Genomic DNA, 27,050 nt, shown 5'->3' on the forward strand with positions numbered 1-27,050 from the left:
AATATCTTCTGTCAGGTGAGACCCAAAATCAACTCTCTTAGGTAATACCTATTTTAATGTAGCAGTCATAAAATAAAATATTAAAATAAATCGAAGAAAAGACTCAAAGAAATCCAAAAGAACTAAATACCATTTAATAATAAATAACCACCTGTATAAAAAAAAAAATGCTATCGTCAATGGATGAGAGCGGTGAAAGACGGTCGTTGTGGAGATCACTGTGGGTAGGGGGGGGAGGGGGGGACTATGTCTAGCGGTAGACGTTTTTCGACTAATGTGATAATGACGATGAAGTATTAAACTCGTGGATCATAGTTGTAGTACTGTACCCCTAGTGTACATTTATCCGATAGCGAGACGTAACGTACGCCTTGCGTTAAGTCCCATTTTGTATGGCATTTTGAGTTTCCAAAACGTCCCGCTTGGCGCGCTGTTTCTAAATCCCAAACAAAATGAGACTTAACACAAACGCGTACGTCACTTCACGCTGTCGAAAAAATTTACACTAGGGTTCTGGACTATAGGGTTTTAAGGTAGGACCTACTTTGTATTGTTGATTGCCAAGGTTGATTTGTTGCCAAGTTTCATGTTTTCCGTGTGGGACTGTAGTTAGAGGCAAAAACCTGGACGAAAAAAGGCTCCTAATTAAGTAAGTATATGAAAAGATTCAGTAGTTAAATGACTAGTAATTTTAATATCACTATATCAAAAGTTTTAGCACGGAAGATTTTTATTTTTGCTGAACAAAACAAAATTTAATACTATAATTAAGTTATATATTATATTTGTTTTAATACTACGTCGGTGGCAAACAAGCATACGACACGCCTGATGGTAAGCGGTCACAATAGCCTATGGGCGCCTGCAACTCCAGGCGTTTATTTTGTCTAAGACGAAACTAAACCGATTCGAATTGCATACATAGGTACAGTCTTCAGAAATCAATACAAACTTAGCAAGGGTATCCATTCAGCTTGGGCAATGTCTTTACGCTTTCATTATTATGTCCAGTTGTTCTCTTTTAAAGGTCACATTTCTCATCGACCCGACCCTCGTGATTTATTTTAGAAAATTTGATAAGCATACGATTTGACCTTTTAGTTTTGTATGTGTTTTTTTTATGGCGGATCCAAACACTTTAATGTTTTAAGCTATACGAAAACATACTCGCAAGGTCCTTCCCACAGAGCCACTAGTATGTATTTCGGTATATACAGTGAGCATCAGATAGTAGTAGTAGGTAATAGAGATGCGTAAAACGCTACACATAATACACACAGCCATAAGTGCGACCAAGATGGCGAATCACGCGACACCTTCCGAACCGCTCCTAAACGGTCGTTTCGCATATTCGCATCGTCTCACTCATTTGGCTCGGCCGGCTCATTGGAATCATGAGTGCAAGAGCGAGCTAGTAACACTGAGATTTATAGATGAGTTACTGAGGATGAGTGAGTTCAATCAATAGATATAGTTCATTTAATCACTAGTGAACGACACATGTCAAAAAGGTAGGGATATCCGAAGTGGCCAGGTATAAATAATAAATAAAAAGGTATATCCGAAAAAATCATTATTTCTGTTAAGAAACATGTGATACGATATATTTTACCACACTATTATATTTGATGTTGATTGAAAATAAATACATTTTAGACTTATTTCAGCTATATTTTCATAAAATTGATACAATTTTATAATACAAGGACATTAATAGACAATTCAGTCATTGCAAAATATAAAAAAGTTTTTATTTGTTCATTTGCATTTTATTATAGAGAGAAATATCAAACCTGCAATAAAAATCAGCAGTACCTATTCTTATTAATGCATTTAAAATTATGAGTACATCTATTCAGATGACTTAAATTAGACAGAACATCTATTCCATTTTATTAATATTAAGTACAAATAAATAATAAACATACTATGGTTAGGTTTCCGTTCTTAACAAAACATCCATCTCTTTCCAAGTGACTAGTTAAGAAAGAGACAAACAATTTAGTTACAAGATGAGGCGCCATTTTTATCCTTTAGCAATGGTTGCGGCTTCACCGACGACAGCTACCGCAGGGCCAGCTTTGATGACGCCGTCACGGATATTTCGTCCCACTTTTTCCTGTAACAAATGATGAACGCAATTAGTAATTTTAGTCAAATACAAGCGACGCCAACGCACAACTCGGTGAAAATATGAACTTTCGTGAGACATCTTCATACTATTTGGCAGCTGACAACTGTCAAGCAATATGTCCCACACCCACTAGGGCGGCGCCACGGTCACGCACGGAGCGAATAAAAATCAATCGATACGACAAGGGCTATGAAAACTGAGATTGTAATGTTTCATAAATATTGAATATTAGGACTCTTATACTACGCTTGACGTCTTAGTTCAATTTTAAATGTAATAAAGACTCGATTAAACGAACAGTTTCATTAAACGAGATCATTGAATCCAGATTCAATTGCAAAGCTCTTTATTTAGGACAAATAACTTTTCTAGGTAAGTAATACCTACTTATATTTAAGAGGATAATACTATCAAACAATACTAAGATAAGAGAAAATTATACCCTGGCAAGTAAATTTTATCAGTAACCGTACATAAAAAAAATACTCATTCTTCTTTATATATAATGCTTATAATATTAGTATTAAAAAATATATATAATTATCTCTGCCTATACTCCACTAACAAACTACTCTATATAAATTATATAGGGCAATATGTCTTGTATCCAAAAATGAAAACATACCAATTTTTTAAACGGGTTCCACCGAGGGTTGGGCGCTCCTGACACCGCACTCAAAGCGAGCACGCAGGCGAACAAGAAAAACAAAACACGACCGAAGTTCATTTTGAATTTAGAATGTACGAATTTCAAATTCTCTCGAACGTTACGTTCTCACGATTGACAAGTGAATGATGGTCGAACACTTTAACGTTCGTTATATTGGTATATAATAACAATTCTATTTTTGCCGTCAATAAACAAAGAATCAGTCTAAAATAGACTTTATTCTCTGGCGATAAGGCGCAGCGTATGTTTTTGTAACGGAAAATGATGCTAACTTTACTACGGGTCAAACAGGGAACTACCGAAGAGCTCGATTAGAGTGATTCCCCTTTTTGTAACAGCGTCTTGCGATTTTGAAAAGTAGAGTTAATCTCTCTTCTTCCTCGCTTTGTCCCGGCATTTTTGCCACGGCTCATGGGAGCCTGGGGTCCGCTTGACAACTAATCCCCCAAATTTGGCGTAGCCACTAGTTTTTACGAAAGCGACTGCCATCTGACCTTCCAACCCAGAGAGTAAACTAGGCCTTATTGGAATTAGTCCGGTTTCCCGACAATGTTTTCCTTCACCGAAAAGTGACTGGTTCCTAAAAACTCATTGGTACGAACCGAAGTTTGAACCCGCGACCTCCGAATTGAAAATATCATGCTCTTACCGCTAGGCCACCAGCGCTTCAGAAAAGTAGAGTTAATGTGGAACGAATTTCACTGATCGTAGATATTTTTTGTTCTATTATTATCTTTATGCTCGGAAGATAATTTCAACAATAATGGTTACTATTTTTAGGTTTTAAAATACTTACGATACAAACTCTTTATTGCAGAACTCACAGTTTAATAATAAGTTTAGTAGTAAGTTTAGTAATAAGGTTAAGTACTCTAAAAAAAATAAAAAAGTATAGTAAGTTTTTTAGTATTCACGGATCTTTCTAGTTATAAGTTACTTCTCAGAGTAATGTGGATTCTTTTAATCATTTACATACAGGTAGATATCTCATAGCTAGCTTTAGCTCAATGTAATTTAAACCATTTGGAACACTTGCATTTCTTTTCTTTCGTTCTATTTCAAAACAAAAGATAGTCGCCCATATTTTATTTACTATTGATTTCAAATTTAACTGCAATTTCTTATTGTAGGCTTCAAGACGGTAAATTAATTTATATACATCAAAATTATATCACCATCCAACACAGTTGTGAAAAAAATTCAAACACACTCCACAGTAGGTACTAGAACAGAATAGAAAAGCTAGAAACTCCTATCCTAGTCCTTTTTAAACCCCCCAAAAACCAGTTTACCAAAACACCTGTAAACGAAAACATCATCATTAATGACTTACAATTTGCATTAAAACTGCGTATTTTCGCGTTCGCGGGCCGCATTGATAACGTGGCATTGTGAGTTCAGAGGGCCTACCGCGTACACCGAAGTTGGCAAATTGCGGGCATCTTTCTCTGTCACTCTAATTACGCCATAATTGGAGTAAAAGGAAAAGATGCCCGCTATTTGCGAACTTTGGTGTCCGCGGTAGGCCTTCAGAGATTAAGAGGAAGGGGGAGATAAGAGGAAGCCCCGGCGTGGTTAAATACCTTTTAAGATGATTAATAGGTTGATAGGTCGAATCCAATGATTGATTGTGAAAAACATATTCTAACATGGACGTAATTAATTAGCACAAAACACAAAAACAATGTACAAATGGCGAACTAAATGCCTAATGGCATTTTGTACCAGTCATCCATCGGATGAAATAGACATTTAAAAATGGTGCAAGTAGAAAAACTTGAGTAGGAAAGGTTGACTGGTAAATAATGTTTTCGTCATTAAGATTTGTTGGGATTCGAACCCGGGACCATCGGCTTCATAGGCAGGTTCAACCACTACGCCAGACCGGTCGTCTATACTCTTGATTGCTGTGGTTGTTAACAGCTAAAAGTAGCTTAATGTTTTAAACTATCAGGGGCCCATTTCGTGAACGTTATTAGACTAATAATTAGTCCACGAACTAGGGCCCATTTCGTGAACGTTATTAGACTAATAATTAGTCCACGAACTAGGGCCCATTTCTCGAACGTTATTAGACTAATAATTAGTCCACGAACTAGGGCCCATTTCTCGAACGTTATTAGACTAATAATTAGTCCCCGAACTAGGGCCCATTTCTCGAACGTTATTAGTCTAATATTATTAGTGTGTTGCCATGGCAGCCCATACAATTTGACAGTTCGTGGACTAATATTTGTCTACCTAATACCGTTCGAGAAATAGGTCCCTGTCAAGTCGTATGGGTTACCATGGTAACACACTAATAATATTAGACTCATACCGGGGCCCATTTCTCGAACGGTATTAGAGTAATATTATTAGTGTACAAACTGTCAAATCGTATGGGTTTCTATGACAACACACTAATAATATTAGCCTAATATGGTTCGAGAAATGGGCCCCTGTTGTATGATCGTGAGAATTCTAACCTGTAATTTTTCTCATGCTCAAAAACTAAGTCAGTCGTTATAAAGAGGAAAGAAAATAAAAACTAAAATTTTCAACTACTCATAATTTTATTCATAATAAACATGAGCGTAGTCAATACTGGATAAAACAGCATAGAGAAGTTTCTAGTTGTTTTTTTTCTTCCTAAGTATTGTAAAATTTCCAAAAGTTCCATTGCAGAGTGCCAAATTATCACTTATATAATGCCATTGTTCTGAAAAGTAAATGAGTTAGCATTAATTTGTAACACTTTGGGGTATCCACCCAGTGTTATAAACAGCTGAGTAGCATATTATATAGGTACTTTATAGGTTAGAAAATGGTATGTTTGTTTTGGTAAGATTTGGTAGTTGAAATGTCTTCGACACGGATGTCATAGTGGGTCAGTCAAGGACTGAGACCTGTAGTGATATTTTCAACTTTACATATACGCTTTTAGCTATATTGAGTGGACAAAACTTACCGGAGCGGTAGGTCAGTCTGTGCGTTCACTCCGTTGCATTTTGCGCATCCATGTCGTGTTCCTGCGTTGTGCTAGGACACAGGCACTTTGTTTTCGTTGTGGTATATACATTTCACAATTGAAATACATTTTAAAACATAGAAATACCACGTATTAACAGTATGATTTCGATAAAACCGAGCAGTTGTTTATTTCAGCGGTAGACACTGACGGCTGTCAATGTCATTTGGTTTTTTTTTTTGTCCATGGTTCCGTAACAGACGGTCGGTCACACTTGTTGTACGACAATAAACATATACTTGTGGTTCTTTTATCTTTTTATAATTTCCAATTATTAATATAGTCCGTATTATTTGCTTCCTAAAATGAGTAACTCTTTTTATTGTTGATATTTCGAATTATTCCAAGAGTCAAACCGGTCAGTTGTGGTATCCATTGAATGAGAAGGTTTTCATTCATCAGTTTGTCTGTGGTTTCTCGGATTGGAATTTTGATAAATGATTGTTCGATCGATCTTCAAGATGTGAAGTATATTAGAAAATCTTTCGGCAATCAATCTTAGGGCTCGTCCCAAAATGTGCATAATTTAGCGTCTTAGAGCCTACCTAAAATGGCGGCTGCTAATCTTTTTCCTTCAATTTAACATAACTTGCAAAACCTAATGTAACGTCAACCACCTCTTCGTCTTGCCACGCGGTCTGCAGGCGCCGTCGTTGGTATAGGAAATAATGGACCCGGCATAAACCCCGGGTTTTTTTCCTGGACCCTGGTTTTTTCCTGGACCCTGGTTTTTTCCTGGACCCTGGTTTTTTCTGGACCCTGGTTCTCTAAGGCTGTGCCATCCGGTGGCAGCGTTCTTCTTGGCAGTGTCCGTGAAGTTAAGACTTTTATGAATATACCTTTAGTTAAATATGGACTCTTTACGCTGAACAGGTAACCTGTAATCCCTGTGAGCAATTGCTTACTGCTAAACATCCCCGGAGGTTGGGGCATAACTTTTACTTTAGACAGTGTTATGTTAGGAAGACAAATTTTGATATTGTTGTCCGTAGACACAGAGATGTCTATGATGTATTTAGTGTAAATTTCAAGAAATAGTGGTGTCACTAAGAAGTATTTAGTATTACTTATTTACTAATAAATAACTCGTGTTGACCGTAGCGGGTCATATATATTTAAGGAATAAAGGTGTGTATTAAATAAATTTGGGATTTTCATTTGGATATGTCATGCGCTTGATGAGGATAGTATCCTGGCGTCCTACCTTAAATTTTTGGATACCTATTCTCACTCCATAGTGGCCTGAACCGCGACCCTATCTATGATTGTAGTTAGCCGAAGGTATTTGTGAACTTTTCAGTAGTGAAGTTTGGTGAGTTCTGGATCACTCCATAGAAACACGTTTCCTTCTATGGAAACGGTCTTTAACAATAATAGAATCGGATCTTCTCCATATCCAGAGCTCACCCACACCTATTACAGTGGCATGCCCAACGTATGGCCTATGGAGTATGACATGTCCAAGTGAAACATTTTTGCATTATTTTAGTATTAAGGTTATTTTATGTAAAAGGGATTGCAAGTTATTGTTTTAAATTGTTGCTTGAGTTGGAGGTTAAACTTATAAATTTAACCAACTTATAAATAAAACTATACTACGCTAAATAATTAGCCTTACATAAGAGAAATTTTCTCACTATTTTAAAATACTTTAAAAGGGTTAAAATCTAATAAAGTTTTAACTTACTTTAAAATATTACAATTCAAAACTTGACACTGACTTACTTCTGATATTAAATATCAATCTTAAAAAATGGATTTCCTAAATGCGGGATGTAAAATCATACATTTACATAAAGATGAAATGGCACATGAACTGGCGATTCGCAGACTTCCGGTTAATCCTGTATCGAGTCGGTCCAGCTTATGTCATGCGTTAAAAACAGACTGCAGATTTAGCCAAAAAGGGTAGTTTGAAGTGCCAGGACTTGTTAATAAGTAACGAAGTTGCCGAATTGGAGCTCTGCCAACGTAAGGTAGAGGAAATAGATTTAGAAGCGAAAGGAGACTTAACGGCGTCGGCGATTGATAGACTATCCTCGCGATGCAAATATCTTTTGTGTCGTGTTTCACGGTTACCTCAGGAGACCGAAGCGGTACTTCTGTTGAAAACATTAATTACTTCTTTATTAGATCGGTTGAATGAGCAAGGCTCTTCTGCGTCGTCTGGGTCAGATGATGATTTTCAATCTCCTAACGAATCTCGTTTTGTTAGAGAAATTATTTATAAAACGGGTGTCTGAAAAACCTACTCTCTTTCCCAACTTTAAGATTGAAAATGATAAACTCTTCCGTTACTCTAAGAATAAGTATCGTCTGACAGCTCAATTTGACTGGAAGCTGGTACTTCCTTATGAGCACCGTAATGAAGTCCTAAATAAGTGTCATGATGATCCTACAGCAGGTCATTTTGGCGTGGGTAAAACTCATTCCAAAATAGCAGACATATATTATTGGCCTACTTTACTTCAGGACGTGAAGGAATACGTCGACTCTTGTGAAATTTGTAAAACTTATAAACCTGTTAACTTAGCTCGTCCTGGTTTGATGGGTAATCCACGACGTATATCGTCGCCAGGCGAAGCAATATCTTGTGATATTCTTGGTCCCTTTCCTCCATCTTATCTGAGAAATCAGTATCTCTTCGTATGTGCTGATTATTTCAGTAAGTATGTGACTTTGTTTCCACTACGCAACATAACTGCTAAAGCTATCGTTAAGTGTATGGAAAAAGGGATATTCCTTATACATGGGGTTCCTAAATATATATTCTGCGACAATGGTGTTCAATTTACTTCCAAAGACTTTCGAGACTTAATGTCCAAATATGATGTCCCTCATATTTTCTATAACCCTAGGTATCATCCTCAGACGAATCAAACGGAACGAGTGAACCGTGAACTAGTAAGAACCATTGCCTCATACGTGCGTTCTGATCACCGTAACTGGGATAAGAACGTATCGGAAATACAATGTGCATTGAATACAGCTCGTCACGAAGTAACTAAAAATACACCGTATTTCTTAACACATGGTCGTCAAATGATTCTAGAGGGTTCTCTTTATAATAGCGAAGGTCCCATAGATCAAAACGCGCTCGAATTAGATACCAGTGGTGCTTTTTCTGAAAGACTTAAAGAGCTCAAAACTGTATTTCAAAAAGTGCGTTACTCGTTGATTGCCTCCCATGAACGTAACGCTAGGTATTATAACATGAGGAAGCGTCACGTAGAACTGGAAGAAGGACAAATCGTTTATAAAAGATGTTTCCCATTGTCAAATGCAGCAAAACATTTTTCTGCTAAATTAGCGCCCCGTTATGACAAAGGTGTCATTCATAAAAAATTGAGTCCTCTTGTTTACTCTTTAAAATCCTTAGAAGGAAAACTTCTAGGTAACTTCCATATAAAAGACATTGTACGTCCTGGTGAAGCCGAGCCGTCTTCCTAGCGGTACTCGTCTTAACACCAATTGGATACTTACACTTGAAAATATCCTATGTGATACTAAATATTGAACGTACCTACTAAACTGAATGCGACCTGGCACAAACTGGTTTTCATCAGACTAGGTATTTGTTCCATGTTTTTGTTTTTATTGGTACCGGGTGCACACGGACCAACATTAATCTTTCATGTGTCCTTATAAAGACATAAAACTTTAAATAATCTGAATAAACTGCAGAAACTTACTTTACTTATAAACCCTAAACGGGCCTATTACATGAAATATTATTAATTACTGAAAAAGGGACTACGTTCTCGCTAAACTCTGTACTGTAACTGAACTTTTGTTTGTAATTTTAGGAATTGTGTAATAGCTAGAGAATGCAGCTTGTTACATACTCCCACTACTGTCGGTGATAGGCAATTTCTTTAATAAAGGGAAGGTTGTTAACGTTGCCGTCTTTGACGTTTTCTTTTAGGTTTAGGAAAGCGCGCACTAGGAATAAGAAGGTTCGAACCAAAATTAGTCGTTAGATTTCCTTGGTCGAACTGATCATTCACCAAGTCATAGGTATAACTTTGGTTGTAAGACTTGTTTTCTTTATAGATTATCTATGGTTTCTTATTTACGTTTCGTAGGTTAAGGTGTTCACTTCCTATTGGGCGTATATCATTAAAAAAAATTTTTTTTGAAAAAAAAAAATTTTTTTTTAACCCAACTAAAGATGAACTGTAACACTTTGGGGTATCCACCCAGTGTTATAAACAGCTGAGTAGCATATTATATAGGTACTTTATAGGTTAGAAAATGGTATGTTTGTTTTGGTAAGATTTGGTAGTTGAAATGTCTTCGACACGGATGTCATAGTGGGTCAGTCAAGGACTGAGACCTGTAGTGATATTTTCAACTTTACATATACGCTTTTAGCTATATTGAGTGGACAAAACTTACCGGAGCGGTAGGTCAGTCTGTGCGTTCACTCCGTTGCATTTTGCGCATCCATGTCGTGTTCCTGCGTTGTGCTAGGACACAGGCACTTTGTTTTCGTTGTGGTATATACATTTCACAATTGAAATACATTTTAAAACATAGAAATACCACGTATTAACAGTATGATTTCGATAAAACCGAGCAGTTGTTTATTTCAGCGGTAGACACTGACGGCTGTCAATGTCATTTGGTTTTTTTTTTTGTCCATGGTTCCGTAACAGACGGTCGGTCACACTTGTTGTACGACAATAAACATATACTTGTGGTTCTTTTATCTTTTTATAATTTCCAATTATTAATATAGTCCGTATTATTTGCTTCCTAAAATGAGTAACTCTTTTTATTGTTGATATTTCGAATTATTCCAAGAGTCAAACCGGTCAGTTGTGGTATCCATTGAATGAGAAGGTTTTCATTCATCAGTTTGTCTGTGGTTTCTCGGATTGGAATTTTGATAAATGATTGTTCGATCGATCTTCAAGATGTGAAGTATATTAGAAAATCTTTCGGCAATCAATCTTAGGGCTCGTCCCAAAATGTGCATAATTTAGCGTCTTAGAGCCTACCTAAAATGGCGGCTGCTAATCTTTTTCCTTCAATTTAACATAACTTGCAAAACCTAATGTAACGTCAACCACCTCTTCGTCTTGCCACGCGGTCTGCAGGCGCCGTCGTTGGTATAGGAAATAATGGACCCGGCATAAACCCCGGGTTTTTTCCTGGACCCTGGTTTTTTCCTGGACCCTGGTTTTTTCCTGGACCCTGGTTTTTTCTGGACCCTGGTTCTCTAAGGCTGTGCCATCCGGTGGCAGCGTTCTTCTTGGCAGTGTCCGTGAAGTTAAGACTTTTATGAATATACCTTTAGTTAAATATGGACTCTTTACGCTGAACAGGTAACCTGTAATCCCTGTGAGCAATTGCTTACTGCTAAACATCCCCGGAGGTTGGGGCATAACTTTTACTTTAGACAGTGTTATGTTAGGAAGACAAATTTTGATATTGTTGTCCGTAGACACAGAGATGTCTATGATGTATTTAGTGTAAATTTCAAGAAATAGTGGTGTCACTAAGAAGTATTTAGTATTACTTATTTACTAATAAATAACTCGTGTTGACCGTAGCGGGTCATATATATTTAAGGAATAAAGGTGTGTATTAAATAAATTTGGGATTTTCATTTGGATATGTCATGCGCTTGATGAGGATAGTATCCTGGCGTCCTACCTTAAATTTTTGGATACCTATTCTCACTCCATAGTGGCCTGAACCGCGACCCTATCTATGATTGTAGTTAGCCGAAGGTATTTGTGAACTTTTCAGTAGTGAAGTTTGGTGAGTTCTGGATCACTCCATAGAAACACGTTTCCTTCTATGGAAACGGTCTTTAACAATAATAGAATCGGATCTTCTCCATATCCAGAGCTCACCCACACCTATTACAAATTATAAGACGATCGTTTTTTTCGATGGTTTTTTTAGTAACCTGTAATAATTTACGGGGTGAATATATACACTGAGTAATTTTTATTATGGGACCAATACCGAAATCGCGAAAAAAATTAACTCTCCATACGAATTATACCAAACAATTTTTTTATACTACGTCGGTGGCAAACAAGCACACGGCCCGCCTGGTGGTAAGCAGTCTCCGTAGCCTATGCACATCTGCAACTGCAGAGGAGTTACATGCGCGTTGCCGACCCTAACACTCCACGCCCTTGTTGAGCTCTGAATATATGAATGAGCCAATTTTTTTATCATCTTCAGACCGGCCAAAATATATGAAACACCCAGTTTTTTTTCATCATCAGACCAGCCAAAATATATGGAACAGCCAATTTTTTTCGCTATTTCTGGGTTGATCCCCTAGTAAAAGTTGCTCAGTATGACCTATATATTCAACCGATAATTTTTGAAGATGACTAAAATAACATCTTTGCAATTTTAAGACTTTAATTTAAAAACCGACCTACGTTTTTTGATTTATCTGTGTTTGGATTATTTATTTCTTTGTTTATATATAGTATTATTTCTGATTGGAATTAATAGTTTTTTATGATTTATTTGTATTGCTTGTAATTTAAAAGTTAAAATATTCTATTGTTACTAAGTGCCTTTTTGATGGTGATATTGGTATTGCCACTATGGGGACTAGTCTCATTATATTATCTTTATTGACATATATTAAAAAGTGATGAATAACACTTTGCAAATACTAGTATTTAGGAAAAAACGTACCAATTCATTTAAAGTGAGAGTTAAAAAAACAAAAAAAAAATTTTTTTGCCTAAATTGATCTAAACTCAAATAATTTTTTTTCTTTCTTTTGCCTCAGAAATGCGCGGCAAAAATCTTTCGGGTTCCTCGTGAGCACCATGTAAAGACATATATGACAGTATCTATGAAAAGGGACCTTATTGTCGGTGGCGCTTACGCCATTATCAACGATGCTCCCATATTATAAACAACGCCGCGCTACGCAATGCGGCGTAAGCGCCATCGACAATAAGGTCCCTTTTCATAGATAATGTCACATATATCTTTTTGTTAAGGTTTTAGAAAATGGTGAATATTTTTGACGCTAAGTCAGACCCGCTACTTTTGATGCCGGCTGTACTTAATATTTGATAAAGTCTTGATTGTTTTCATAATCGACGGTAACTTTTTGTATACTAATGGGCGTTATACCTACCTTTTTTACTGCGGCAGTTTTCATGAATCATTTCGCATATGCTTGCAAATGGGTGCTTAGTGTCAGTCAGGGAGTTTAGCGCACAAACTGGTGAAATTCTGTATTGAAAAAAAAAGTTTTATGACAAGTTACTTAAGCTTTTATTTAAATTATTTTATAAAATTAAATAAGTAAACTAACTAATCAATTAAACACACTGATGACTTGGCGTATGGTATAGAAAAATAAGAAGTAATAGAGTGCTCACTCCATACAGCAGTTGTGGTACCAAAATGCTTATTATTTTCGCAGTCGACATCTAGCATCGAGTACCGGAACTCTATTTTCAACTCCTACGCTTACTCTGGTTATAATATTAGCGGAAAATCGTTGAGCATTAGACTTTTTGTTTGCCGCGATATCTATTGGCGAGTAGCAGTACTGAGAGTTCCGTTACTCGATGCTAGATGTCGACTGCGAAAAAAATAAGCATTTTGGTACCAAAACTGATGTATGGAGTGAGCACTCTATTACTTCTTATTTCTCTATAGCGTATGCCCAGGCCTCCATGACGAATTGGCAGGAAGGTCTGAGTCCAATCGCGATTACATCTGGGATCTTTTCCGAATGGGACTACATCTGAGTATGTAAGTGAATTTGGGAACGAACAAGCAAAACTTCATGATGACTAATGCCATGTGTGTACTTATTTTTAAAAGGCGGACCGAATAGGCCTACGAATATTGAGATGTTCGTTGATGAGATGAGCGGTGGTATTCCGGAAAGATGGGAGCGCCTAGGAGTCGAAGGGATTTTAATAACAAAACTTCCGTGAGACACAAACATATAAAAATATGTTACAACGGGTCACTCACGCATTCATGTTCTCGACTCGAAATACGTGAGTGACCCGTTGTAACATAGTCGAACGGTTTGTTTGTCAATTATTTTGATATTGGGAGCTAGAATATTGAAGTATGAGATTAAGTTTTGCGTGTCGACGAAAGGAAGGGGCTTGTTGATAAAGAATACGCATTTGGATTGACGTGACTTAACTTACGTGAGTGTTGAGACAGTCCCTGAACTCTTCCATGCAATGGGTTGTGTCGCCCTCAACGGCCGTGGTATTGTACAGTTTTAAAATAACTTACATGTGAGGGTTGAGACAGTGCCTGAACTCTTCCATGCAATGGCTTGTGTCATCCTCAACGGCCGTATTATTGTACCGTTTTAAAACATTCAACTCCTCGGGTAGCTTTACAGACGATATTGGACACAGAAACACTGAAAAAAAAAACAGAAAATTGCGAGTAGGACTCGCCCACCGAGGATTCCATACAAATTTAAATTATTTTTTTAGAAATTTATAGTTTTTAGATTTTTTCTTGCCAAATTGTGTAGTTGTAGGTCAACGGGAAGTACCCTATAAATATTGATTCCCTTGAGTGTCTTCTTCTTCTTATCGTGTGAAGGGATCATGACTAAATAATATTTTGCCAGTATCTTGCCACCTCTAACCCCCGGGGGGTAGCTTTTATGAGGTCTTCTACAGTGCACGTAGTTGGACACAGGGAACACTCCATCATATGTTGCGTAGTTTGTAGGTCGCCACATTCGCATAGTATATCACTTTGTCCCGAGTTGATTCCCCATTTTAGAAGGTTGTCTTTAGATCGGCCAACCCCCGATCTTAATCTATTTAGAGACTTCCAGATCACCCATGGCCTTGAGTGTCGAAATATACGTTTATTGCAGCATAACTGGCCGTAACTTTTTTTAAGTGAAGTGATTTTTTTCACTGCTACAAAGGAATGTAGACCTGAGTATATGTTTTTAATTCCAACTCGATACCTCCACGCGCTCCCGAGATAAAGTGTCTTGAGTGTCTTGGCAGACCAGACAGACAGACAGACCGACGGACAGACAGACAGACAACGAAGTATTACAACAGACAGATAGTATTTTAAATCAGGTAGATAGTCAAGACATGAGACGCACGCAGAGGCAGCACCCGCCAGGGTGTAAGAACTATTGATGGAACCTAAAATGAAGTGGGCTATTGGGTGAAATCTATGGACTAAATACTAAGCTATGGGATAAAAAACCTGCCTAATGAAACCGTATTCAATTTTATTACCGGCCGACGGAGACTCGCTCCCACAAGATGGGCCCCCACAAAAAGCGACATCTAGGATGGCTCAAGGGCAACACCGGTGTGAGCGGCTCAGGGGTGTTGAGAGGTGTACGCCGCTTTCACTGTGCCAACTCAACTCAACTGTGCGAGCAGCCACTGTGCCAACTCGCATCTTATGCAAGTTTCACTTCCACCCCTGGAGCTTACAGCTATAATAACTTTACTCTGGCCGGCCGGCTAAGGCAAGCCAGAGGCAGAGAATTCTATTCCACGCACCCTTTTTGCGGGTAACAGAACTCCCCAGGAGCACTCGGGTACGTAAGGTCGCTACTCCCCAACAGCTCGCCACAAGCTGCCCTGCGTTGACTGATTGCACTGGTAAAACCAGCGGGCGATGGGGTCGTCATATCCCTACGCCTTTAGTTAGTTTATTATTATCATAAGACAAGTCACTTTGTAACTAAATTGTGATACCTACTCGAATTGTGACTGGTTCTGACGTTACAGGCCATGCCTAATGCCTAGTACAGAGACGCCTGGCAAATTGTTGTTTTTGCAACTCTACAGATTTTTTTATGTGATTTTTTTTAGAAATAAGGGTTTCGTTTTTTCTTATTTGAGATACGGAAACCTAAAAATACAAGGTGTAACAAAAATAGTAGGGTCCGTTTAATATTTATATCCCGATCAAGCAAGAATTGTACACACAAGCCTTTTTGAGCTCACAGAGTGGACGCTCGAAGCGGAGCGTTCGGCGGGACGTGCAGCGTGGCGTCGGGCTCACAAGCCACGTGAGCAGCGTGCACTAAGGACGCTCCTATACGTTTGCATTTATTAGACACGCACGCCGCACGCCCCGCCCCGCTGCACGCCCAATTAAAGCGTCCACTCAGGCCTTACACAATTTTTTTTTTCTGAGGTTTATTAAACACAAAAATATTGAAAAAGATAGTATATTGAACCAGGAAGTATTTTAATAAAACTTACTCAAAATACATGGTGTAAGAAACACAATCAATTTTAACATTTTAAGAACTGTTTGGTTCAATCGTAATCTTAGTATTGAGTCACCTGTAGTTAAAATGTCATACATTTTAATTACTTTTTCGTAATTATGCACAATTTAGTGCTTAAATTTAACTGCTAATTACTCAATTACAGCTAATAAGATTTAATTCAGAAATTAAAATTTTTCAAGAAATGACTTTGCTAATAACATGTTATGGTCATTCTTAGTCATTCATTACTCACATCAATGTTGAGGCAGGAAAAATGAGACTAATAAAAATTATAGATCATGATTCGTTTTTCATTTAAGTATATGTTAAATATGTTATATTTTTCTTGACGACCGGTCTGGCCTAGTGGGCAGTGACCCTGTCTATGAAGCTGATGGTCCTGGGTTCGAATCCCGGTAAGGGAATTTATTTTTTTGATGAGAAAAGATATTTGTTCCTGAATCATGGATGTTTTCTATGTATTTAAGCATTTGTATATTATATATCTCGTTGTCTGAGTACCCACAACACAAGCCTTCTTGGCTTACAGTGGGACTTACAATTAGTCAATTTGTGTAAGAATGTTTATTATTATTTATTTGATACGATTATCTAGAACGTATAAAAACTTTTAAGCTTAAACGGCTATCGTCAATATGAAGGTTACACGGAAAGAACTTGTCTAGTCACTAAACATTTTGAGTAATCGCGTTTTTAATGTTTGAGACGACGTAAAATGTACATATATTCCGTGACCAAGAGTTTTTAAAAAAGGGGTTCGTATTCGTATAGTATACAGTGGTAACAGAAGATATAACAGTTCTTCATTTTAATACTACATCGGTGGCAAACAATCATACGGCCTGCCTGATGGTAAGCAGCCTCCATAGCCTATGGACGCCTGCATATCCGGAGCCACACACACGCACATGCAGCACATGCGCTTTGCCCACCTTACAACTCCGCACCGTCGTTGAGCTCTGGCAACCTTACTCACCGGCAGGAACACAACACTGAGTAAGATCTAGTGATATTTGGCTGCGTGTTTCTGTAAGATAGTACTTCCCCAGTTGGGCTCTGCTCTAGATCTGGAATGACATCCGCTGTGCTGTGCCCTACCACACTAAGCGAGATGACATTCACGGTGCTCATATCTCTCTTATGGACGTAGTTTAAGGACATATCCGGGTCTAATTTTAAGTTCATTAAGAGCTCTGCATTAAAATCTCATTTTCCGAAACAAGTGACTAAGCAACAGTTCCATCTTCCTTTAAATAATCTAACCTAATTGAATTAGATACCAAAGATATGAACTCTTGACTCTAAAAGAGGTAAACCGTGATACCGGCCCAATGGCCCATCTGGGCAAGTTTCCAGACGAGTTGAACCAATGTAAAAGTCAACAAATCACTGTCGAGTATTACGGTCTTTTTTAATTTCATTTAGGTACATTATCTATCTTCATTTTTGACCGAGCGTTAGCGAAAGTCTCCATTAGCTTTCGTGTTGCGAATATTCTCCTCTACAGGTCGCAATTCTCAACCGATTCTCGTGTGTGAGCAGGGGCCCATTTCTTGAACGGTAGTAGACTAATAATATTAGTCTACGAGATGTCAAGTCGTGTATGGTTTACCGTTGCAACACACTAATAATATTAGACTAATATTATTAGTCCACGAACTGTCAAATCGTATGGGTTACCATGGCAACACACTAATAATATTAGACTAATTCAATTCAATTCAATTCAATACATTTATTTCAGGTCAAATAGGCCCATATAGTTTGTTAGTAATTACATTATACTATATTAAATTACACATTTACATTAATTAGTCTTCCTACAACTAAGGTTAGTAAACACATGACATAACATACTATGTATTAACATAATACCTTTCGAGGAATTAAAAAAAATTTTTTTAATCATCCAACCAGTTTTTGGATACTTTTCAAAATGGCGGACCCGTCCATACATTGATGGAGTTCTGAGCTATGTCCGAAAGGTATAAAGCTCACAGAGTCACTTGCAAAAGTAGGTATATACTTATTTAATAAATATTATGAGAAAATCTTACAAATTGAGCTAGTCCCACAACAAGGCCAATAAGGTTTGTGATATGGGCACTAGACGATTCAAGTAATAGTAATAGATCGATTTAAATCAATGCTTAAATGAATAAAACATTCATTATTCAAAAATTCAATATGTAATAAATGCCCTTACCGGGATTCAAACCCAGGACTTCAAGCTTCGTAGGCACGTCCACTAACGTTTAGCTAGGAGGCCGTATTTATTTTGAACCATGGATAAATTCTCAAGTTTGTTTAACCACTCACATGCTTCGTATTTTTCAGTGACTTCTATTACTCGTATTATAATAAAATAAGGATAGCTAAAACATATTTTTTTTTTGCAAATCATATTTATTCTATATAGGCTTGTGTGGGTTTCAATAATATATACCTTATTATAGTAGCTATACTAAGTTAGCAAAAACATAATTTTAAATCCAAACTGTCTATTAATCATCGTATGATTATTCATCCGTTTTTGTAATGTATTGGTCCAAATTTTAATAAGAGTAAGTATGGGGATTTATTCATATCAATTTTCAAGACGGGACTTCCCTAGCTAAGATGCTGACCCGAACGTGCTTTATCAAAACCAACATTTATTTGCCGTCCAACAAATCCTACCCACTCTTACGTTAATACAAATAGAGTTCACGTCAAAATAGCCTCCTTTTAATATTAAATGCAAATGAATCATTGCTCATTGGTATCGTTCCTTTGTACCTATAATTCAATTCCAAAAGAGCGTAAGTAAACTTCTTGTATGAATATGCATACATCTTTTATTACTAACTAATCACTCATATAAAATACCTCACGAGCGTTCGTAATTCATTCTCAGATCAGCTGTCTGAACGTACGTTGGAATTCGATTTTCGAAATTCAAAATGAAATTCTTCCGTGTTTTGTTTTTCTTTTTCACGTGCCTGATGGCGATGGCGAGCAATGTTTCGGCTGCTCCTGGACTTGGAAAGGAACTGGTAAGTTTTGTTATATAGTTTGTCAAAGGACTATCTCATTTCAAACAAAGACAGGGAGAATTATACTATATTTGTCTTACACTAGTACTAGCACCTAAAAGAAACGGATGAGTATAGTTTTTTTTTGTTCTCATTTACTGACGAATTGGTTTGACCAACTATAGTTTAACCAGCTTAATTAGGCACATATTAAATTTATAGTCAGTGGCCTAGCAAAGATGACGATCGTTGATAGGAATCGCTGTTAGTTTGGCGTTTGTCGATGTAATGTCGATGTAGGTGTTTGTCATCTTGGCTAGGCTCCCCGGCAAGCCAATTTTATTACTAGGAAAAGTTTTTCTTTAGTTGGTAAAACAAAAAATAGGGGCAAGAAAATATGACCCTTAATTACGGCACGCAACACGCTTACTTACATGTTTGTTTTCTTTGAAAGTTATTCACTGAGATTCCCTCAAAAGTAGCTTATGTAAATTCCTTGAGTCTGGGCTTATAGGATTTGTTGTAACAATATCAATATTTCAAAGTCCTAAAGCATGATCTATTTTTATTTTTGATAGAGACTTATCTTTTCGGTATTTTCGACGAGGCAACTTATAACGAGGCTCCTATTCCATAATACTTAATTTTAAAAGTAAGCTCATTCAGAAACGAAAAAATATGCCAGTAAGTAGGTATAACAGACTACCAATTGTTCTCTTTTAATAAAAAGAATGACTGCCATTTTCTTAACTAAATAAACTACATTCATGCCAATTTCCATGCCCAAGTTTGAATGCCCTGCCGTGTAAGGCACCTCATCGAGAACCTTGTTAGCATAAACGAAGGTTGATACTTATTGGGTTGTAGCTGCGCGAGTCAGTTTATATATGTCATTGACGATCAATAGGTTCAATTCAAGCTAAAAATGCGGAGTATTACCTAATATCACGCAATGTCTGACTCTTTTTAACTTTTTTTTTTTCAGGAAAGAATTGGACAACAGGTCCGTGATGGTATCATCAGTGCCAGACCAGCAGTGGATGTCATCCGTGACGTGCAGAAAATCTACCATGGGAAATATGATGATGATGATGATGACAAATAAAATATATTTTTAGGTCTTATGTTATAATTAGGTTTCAATAAAATTGCATTTATTTAAAAAAGTTCACTTGTGTTTTAAGTCTTACGTAATACCTACTTCAATTTTAGATATCCCTTTCTAAAGAAGATATTTGAATGAATAAATAAATTAATTTCTTCCAGAAAATGTTTCCATATGAGATTGAAATTAATGACATAGTTAAATATTATTTTATTAAGAAGAATACAAAGTATACAAACATTATAATTAAATTTAAAACATTTTAGCGTCTCCAGTAGTAGGCCCTCGAACGCTCGTGCTTTATTTGTCCGAAGAAATCAAACTAGGCCTATTTAATTTTTTTTTTTGCAACGTCAAATTCACTTATTTCGCACACACGCCAACATCATTGGCACAGGCAAGTTTGGAGTAATAGACTTTTTCAAAATTACCTCGCTTACGAAGTTACCCCAATGCACTTAAAAATCGTCTCCAGCGTTTGTGATGCTTTTTTCCACTCCATCTCTATTAACGAACAAATTCTGTATCCACTCTACTGCCCAAACAATATCAATTTAATCATGTAACTTTGAAACGAATACATTTTGAAGTATATATATGTCATTTAATTAAAAGTGGACAGCTAAAACACTTAAAACAATAAAAAAACAACCCAGGTACCCATTGACATCAGGTACCCTATCCATTTTACCTCACCCTCGTGGAAGTTTTTTTTTATGATACAATCTTGCAGACGACTCACCTGCTGGTAAGCGATTACTGTCACCCAGTGGCGGAATCATGTAAGGTATGTTGTGATACTCGTACTATTAATAAAGTAATATTATTAAATTACTAAATAGGTATACAGGGTTTTTTATACCGCTTCAATGGCAAACAAGCTTGCGGCTCACCTGATTGTAAGCGATCAAAGTTGTATATTGACGCCTGCAACTCCAGGGGTGTTAGATTCTTGAGGTCGACCCTTTTTGAGTAAATTACGTAACCCACAAAACGTATGTTCTTGTCAATCCAATCTTACCCCAACACACCTAGTCTGGTAGTAAAGTTCCCTTTAATTCCTGCCAAACAACCCCTAGGCAAAACAGACTATTGTCGGCGCGCTGCCAACGGTCGTGTAAGGTCAGCTGCAGAGCTAAGGGACCCTCTCTATTTATTACCTATATGCATAGTACAGTGGACGCTGTACTATGCATATAGGCTGTGGTACAGATAACACGAAGAAAAAGTAAAAGAAAATATGTTTTGACGCAAAAAACTATGGACCAGGTCGTCCAAGTCGGCCAACCCATGGCATGGCCATGGCACTAATGCTAAAAATATATCACGTCGAAAATATTTTTCTTCTAATTAAAACACGATATCGAATAGGCCCTTAATTGGACCCTTACTATTTTCGTTACTTCTTGTATAGGGTATCGACATTATCGACTTAGAAAGTTTTATAACTTTTTGTCATAAAAAGCATTTTAAAAGCGGAGCAATTTCGTAAGCTTGATACAATCGGGTCTACTTTGATTAGCGCCAAATATTCTCCGGGTAATATGACTATTGTCGGCGCGCTGGCAATGGCCGTGTACAGCTGCAGAAATAAAGGAGCCACCATGTAACTGCACAGCTATATATGTACTGTGGCCCAATAATATAATAACGACTTTAGATTTTTTTAAACTTTAATCTTTTTGTTATAAGAATCATAAATAATAAAGGGGCCCACCCCCTTTGTTTTGTGCTAAATATCCTCCGGGCAGCACGGACTATAGTCGGCTCTCTGCCAAACGGCTGTGTTATAGAGATAAGATCATCTGCACAGTACAGGCTGGGCCAAAATACGTTGACAATTAAATAAAGTGCATGTTGTTAATAATTTTTTAATCAACAAGGGTTTCGTTTATGTATCAAAGCCAAAGGAGAACATTTTGAAAGATAAATAAGTTTTACGACAGTAAAACTATAAGTAGTTTTAATTACGACCAGACCAGTTTGGCCTAGTGGGTAGTGACCCTGCCTACGAAGACGATGGTCCCGGGTTCAAATCATGGTAAGGGCATTTATTCGTGTGATGAGCATGGATATTTGTTCCTGAGTCATGGGTGTTTTCTATGTATTTAAGTATTTATATATTATATATATCGTTGTCTAAGTACCCTCAACACAAGCTTTATTGAGCTTACTGTGGGACTTAGTCAAATTGTGTAATAATGTCCTATAATATAATATATATAAGAACACCGGTAACGATCCCTGCTTAAAATATTTATTGTCAATAGAATGTCGTGTTGGAAGCTTGCAAACGTGCAACCCGTGCCCAAAAAAGGTAGTCGTTCAGACCCAGCCAATTACCGACCAATCTCGGTCACCTCCATACTCTGCAAGATTATGGAGCGTGTACTGAATAAGCGGCTCCTAACACACCTAGAGGATAACGATTTGCTCAGCGACTCTCAGTATGGCTTCCGCGGGGGTCGTTCGACTGGAGATCTTCTGGTGCATGCTACCCATCTTTGGAGCGAGGCAATTGAGAGGCACGGTGAAGCCCTTGCGGTATCTCTCGATGTCTCTAAAGCATTCGACCGGGTCTGGCATGCAAGTTTGGTGAGCAAGCTTCCAGCATATGGGATACCAGCCGGCCTGTGCAACTGGATTGAGAATTTCCTGAGTGAACGTTCCATCCGGGTGGTGTTAGATGGCTACACATCTGACCAATGGGCTATTAATGCCGGTGTTCCTCAGGGCTCTGTTCTGTCCGCGACCTTATTTCTGCTGCATATCAACGACATGCTAGTCCCAGATACTTTTGGGTATGCCGATGACAGCACTGTCGTGGACAGATATCTCTCCAATGCTCGGGCCAAAAAAGAGGAAGTCCAATCTAATCGACAGGCTATGGTAGACCGTCTGAATTTGACACTTAAGGTAGTATCCGATTGGGGCGACGCAAACCTGGTCAAATTCAACGCTACCAAAACACAGGCGTGTCTGTTCTCTGCGAAACGGAGTCCTTTCGACCTGACTCCGACTTTCCGGGATGTATCCGTACCGATATCCAACCATCTCCAGCTACTTGGCACAAGTATCTCATCTAACCTGAGCTTCGGGGCGTATATTGAATCTCTGGCTAAATCTGCAGCTAGACGATTAGGCGTCCTTTCTAAGGTCAAGCAGTACTTCACACCGGAGCAGCTTCTTCAGCTTTACATAGCTCAAGTCCGGTCGTGTATGGAGTATTGCAGTCACCTTTGGGATGGATCCGCCAAGTATCAGCTAGCCACCCTAGATTCCATAGACAAACGCGCTAGGAAGCTTATTGGGGATGCGAGATTGGTAGAGGCTAGACTGCAGAGCCTAGAACACCGTAGAAAGGTAGCCTGTTTATCGGTATTCTACAGGATACATTTCGGGGAGTGTGCGATGGGATTACATAATCTTATCCCCCCATCTCCGTTCTGCCACCGTGGGACTAGACGCGGACTTGCGTTTCACCCTTACGTCGTTACTTTACCACTGATTTGCACTAAACGCTACGCATCCAGCTTTATCATGCGTACGGCTAGGGAGTGGAATTCACTTCCTGCAAATCTATTCCCAGTCCACTATAACTTGGACCTTTTTAAATCGAGAGTGAATAGACATCTTTTAGGTAAGCATGTTCCATCCTAGACTACATCGGCACTTTCCATCAGGTGAGATTGTGGTCAAATGCTTACTTTTCGGAATAAAAAAAAAAAAAAAAAAAAAAAAATAGATATTTGGACTATCTTATACATTTATAGTTTGTGGGCCCACTAACTTGACTACCACATAATATGTAAAGATTCCCTTTTATTGCAGTATTCTTTATCTCCCTTCTTCGTAAAACTTTATAAGCCTGAAAGTTAAATTATGTTTTATCCGTTTCTTACAAATACATAAGTCACAATGACAGATAAAGACAAACGATTCATAGCTAATTCAGGCTTGTAATGCGTTATAAAAAACGGCATTTATCTTGTTAACCACAGAAAAAATCCTTCCTTCCATTCCTTTAATATATTTTTTTATATTTTTATTAAATGGTCAAATAAAACCTTAAAAATTGTCCAGTTGGTATATAAAATATCCACAACGCAGGCTTCGTCAGGTGGCCACAAAATGTAAATCAACAGCATGCTTCGTCCACAACAAACCTATGATGATTGGGGGTTATAGCTTTTCCATAACTCCCCCGGGAAATTGTTCCCGTACTACACCCGTTCCCGTATTGTTGTGTACTAAAGGACAAAGGCTTATATTGATAAGCCTTTGTCCTTTAGTACACCTGCATGAAATAAGATTTTTTCGAGCAAGTGTGATGAAAATGAAATAATTCAATTTTTTCCTTAATAGTATAATTTTATGTTAATCATCAGCAATCTCGTGGTAAATGTCGTCGACATCGTCCAGCACCTTCATGGCTTGATCGGAATCCAGGATAGCCTTGCGGATCGGCTTGCCCAAGTTTCTCTGAAAAAAAAAAAAAACGGAATGAGAATTACTATTATAACACATGCCATAATATTTAAAACATACGGGTTGTGTTTCAACCCTAAGCAGAATTTTATAAGGTGAATATAGGTCATACTGATCAACTTTCACTATGGGACTAACCCCGTCCACTAATGTCAAAAAGAACTCCAGTATTGCAACCCTATGAGGTACAGAACATACGGCCCAAAGAATCTGGAATTTCCTGGATTCAACGGGCATTAGTAGTGAACTTTAAAGGGCTCTGTCACAATAGATTACTGCCTGGTCGACGTGGCACTCAAGGGCCCATCAACTCCAATAATAATAAACCCCAAAAATGCGAAAAAAATTGCCCATTCCATAAAAAATATCAAGACATCAATATCTGATCAGCTAAAGTGTATAAAACCGACATATTTTTATGAATTTAGGGCCGTTTCCGTGGTGTAAATAGTTCAATATGACCTATTTATTCATCCCGCAATAAACAGTCTAAATTTTGATAAAATTACCTGTATAGATAAAGCATTCAGTTCGTATTTATATACAAATATGAATAGATTTTATTACCTATGATAACATTTTCTTTACTACATCAATCACGAACTTACTTTTAATTTAACCGTAGATCTAAATATTTTAGCGCCACATTTTTTTACTTATTAAAAATTACGAAAAAAAAAGACACCTCATTTGTCTTTCTCTCTTTTCTGTACAGTCACGGAATTTAAAGGCTTGTCAGTTTTGAACCTTAATGCCATTACATAGAATCGAAAAGTAATAAACTTTCAAATTCGGTGACTGTACCTATTCCAAATAAACTCCTAATTGAGATTTTTAATAAATATTTCAATAAAAATGTCATTTTGTTGTGATATTATTATACCTATATAAGTTATTTACTCAAACGTATAAACAGCTTTTAATTCTATTAAAAAAAGTTATACTTACAATCAACTTATCCATGTCAAAATCAGGTGCAGCCGACACGTACGTCGCAACCATCACACACAATACAAAGAAAAACAAAACCTTGCACGAAAACATTTTGAAAATGGAACGATCAGTTTTTAAAACTAAAAAGACGTTGCAACTCTTCCACTGTGTTTGAAATTTGAATTCAGAACCGATGCGCGTTTCTTTTATTGGAAATTGTGACCAAGTTACATTTACACTTGATGAAAAAAAGTTTTCATGCATTTAGTTAGACTGTCGGAGTTGAGTATGAGCAAAGTTATCTTTGTTCTTGTTGCCGTCTTGTTGATAAAGTATTATATAACGGCTAGGGTCTAGTTCCAAGTACCTATAACTAGACCTCTTAATCCGTAAGAAGTACGTGTTATTGGAAATCATAGGTATTTTGGTTAGTTTAAAGTGATGCACTCATTACGTGATGGAAATATGAACGGACAGAGGAACATTTAGTAGATCCAGCAGATTTATTTCATATTTATTCGTTTTATGTTAGGTGCGAAACGAATTTCCACGTACCTAGTCTACTTAATTCTAATATTTATACTACAAAAGATATAGCAGTGCAATATGGTTAAAAAAACCTACTTAATTATTATTAAAATTATCAAAAAAATGTTTGCCTGTTACAAATCCAATGCAGGAGACGTTGTACGCCATTGGTCCAAAGACCTAGTGCCGTGTTTTCCTGTTTTCATTTTTGTAAAATTCGAATAAAGTAAGTATAATAATAACAGTTTTGAAGTTTTTGAGTGTAGGTATAATAATTTTAAGTAGGTACGCTAATTAAAAGTATATAAAGATATTATAAAAAATATATACCTAATTGATTATTGACAATTTTAATGTAATTAAGTTTATATCATATTTTTATTGTAGGTATTTAATGTACATACATACAATGTACAACTTTATATTATAATTAAATTTTATTTTATAAGAAGTCGGACATCCTAAATATGGAATAGACAACATACAATTAAACAAAACATAGTGCTAAAAAACGATATACCTATAAATAAAATTTTAACTTACTTATCATCAATTAAAAAAGCGGCCAAGTGCGAGTCGGACTCGCACATGAAGAGTTCCGTATCATTTATGACATATTAAAAAAACTACTTACTAGATCTCGTTCAAACCAATTTTCGGTGGAAGTTTGCATGGTAATGTAGAACATATATTTTTTTAGTTTTATCATTCTCTTATTTTAGAAGTTACACATTTTACCACTTTGAAAGTGTCTCTCGTGCAAACTATTCAGTTTAGAAAAAAATTGATATTAGAAACCTCAATATCATTTTTGAAGAGATTTTAGATACCCCACACGTATGGGTTTGATGAAAAAGATTGAGTTTCAGTTCTGAGTATGGGGAACCCCAAAATTTATTGTTTTTTT

General features: G+C 37.1%; 2 protein-coding genes and 1 long non-coding RNA gene across 3 annotated transcripts; 1 reads left to right on the forward strand and 2 right to left on the reverse strand.

Annotated features, from left to right (window-relative positions):
- Positions 1 to 5,340: 5,340 nt before the first annotated feature.
- On the reverse strand, positions 5,341 to 16,142 carry LOC133529601 (uncharacterized). The gene is made up of 4 exons (XM_061867351.1): positions 16,044 to 16,142; positions 14,074 to 14,206; positions 12,944 to 13,041; positions 5,341 to 5,505 (listed from the first exon to the last, which is right to left on the reverse strand). The coding sequence occupies exons 1-4, from the start codon at positions 16,081 to 16,083 to the stop codon at positions 5,417 to 5,419; spliced, it is 360 nt and encodes a 119-aa protein (XP_061723335.1). The 5' UTR covers positions 16,084 to 16,142; the 3' UTR covers positions 5,341 to 5,416.
- A 2,777-nt stretch (positions 16,143 to 18,919) lies between these two features.
- LOC133529660 (cecropin-D-like) lies at positions 18,920 to 20,258 on the forward strand. The gene is made up of 2 exons (XM_061867429.1): positions 18,920 to 19,110; positions 20,075 to 20,258. The coding sequence occupies exons 1-2, from the start codon at positions 19,018 to 19,020 to the stop codon at positions 20,192 to 20,194; spliced, it is 213 nt and encodes a 70-aa protein (XP_061723413.1). The 5' UTR covers positions 18,920 to 19,017; the 3' UTR covers positions 20,195 to 20,258.
- A 4,331-nt stretch (positions 20,259 to 24,589) lies between these two features.
- Positions 24,590 to 26,457, reverse strand: LOC133529661 (uncharacterized). Its single transcript, XR_009801184.1, has 2 exons — positions 25,631 to 26,457; positions 24,590 to 24,676 (listed from the first exon to the last, which is right to left on the reverse strand). It is a non-coding gene; the product is annotated as an uncharacterized LOC133529661 (long non-coding RNA).
- Between the last annotated feature and the right edge of the window lie 593 nt (positions 26,458 to 27,050).

Source organism: Cydia pomonella, chromosome 21 (genome assembly GCF_033807575.1).
Source record: "Cydia pomonella isolate Wapato2018A chromosome 21, ilCydPomo1, whole genome shotgun sequence".
Classification (NCBI taxonomy): Eukaryota; Metazoa; Arthropoda; class Insecta; order Lepidoptera; family Tortricidae; genus Cydia; species Cydia pomonella.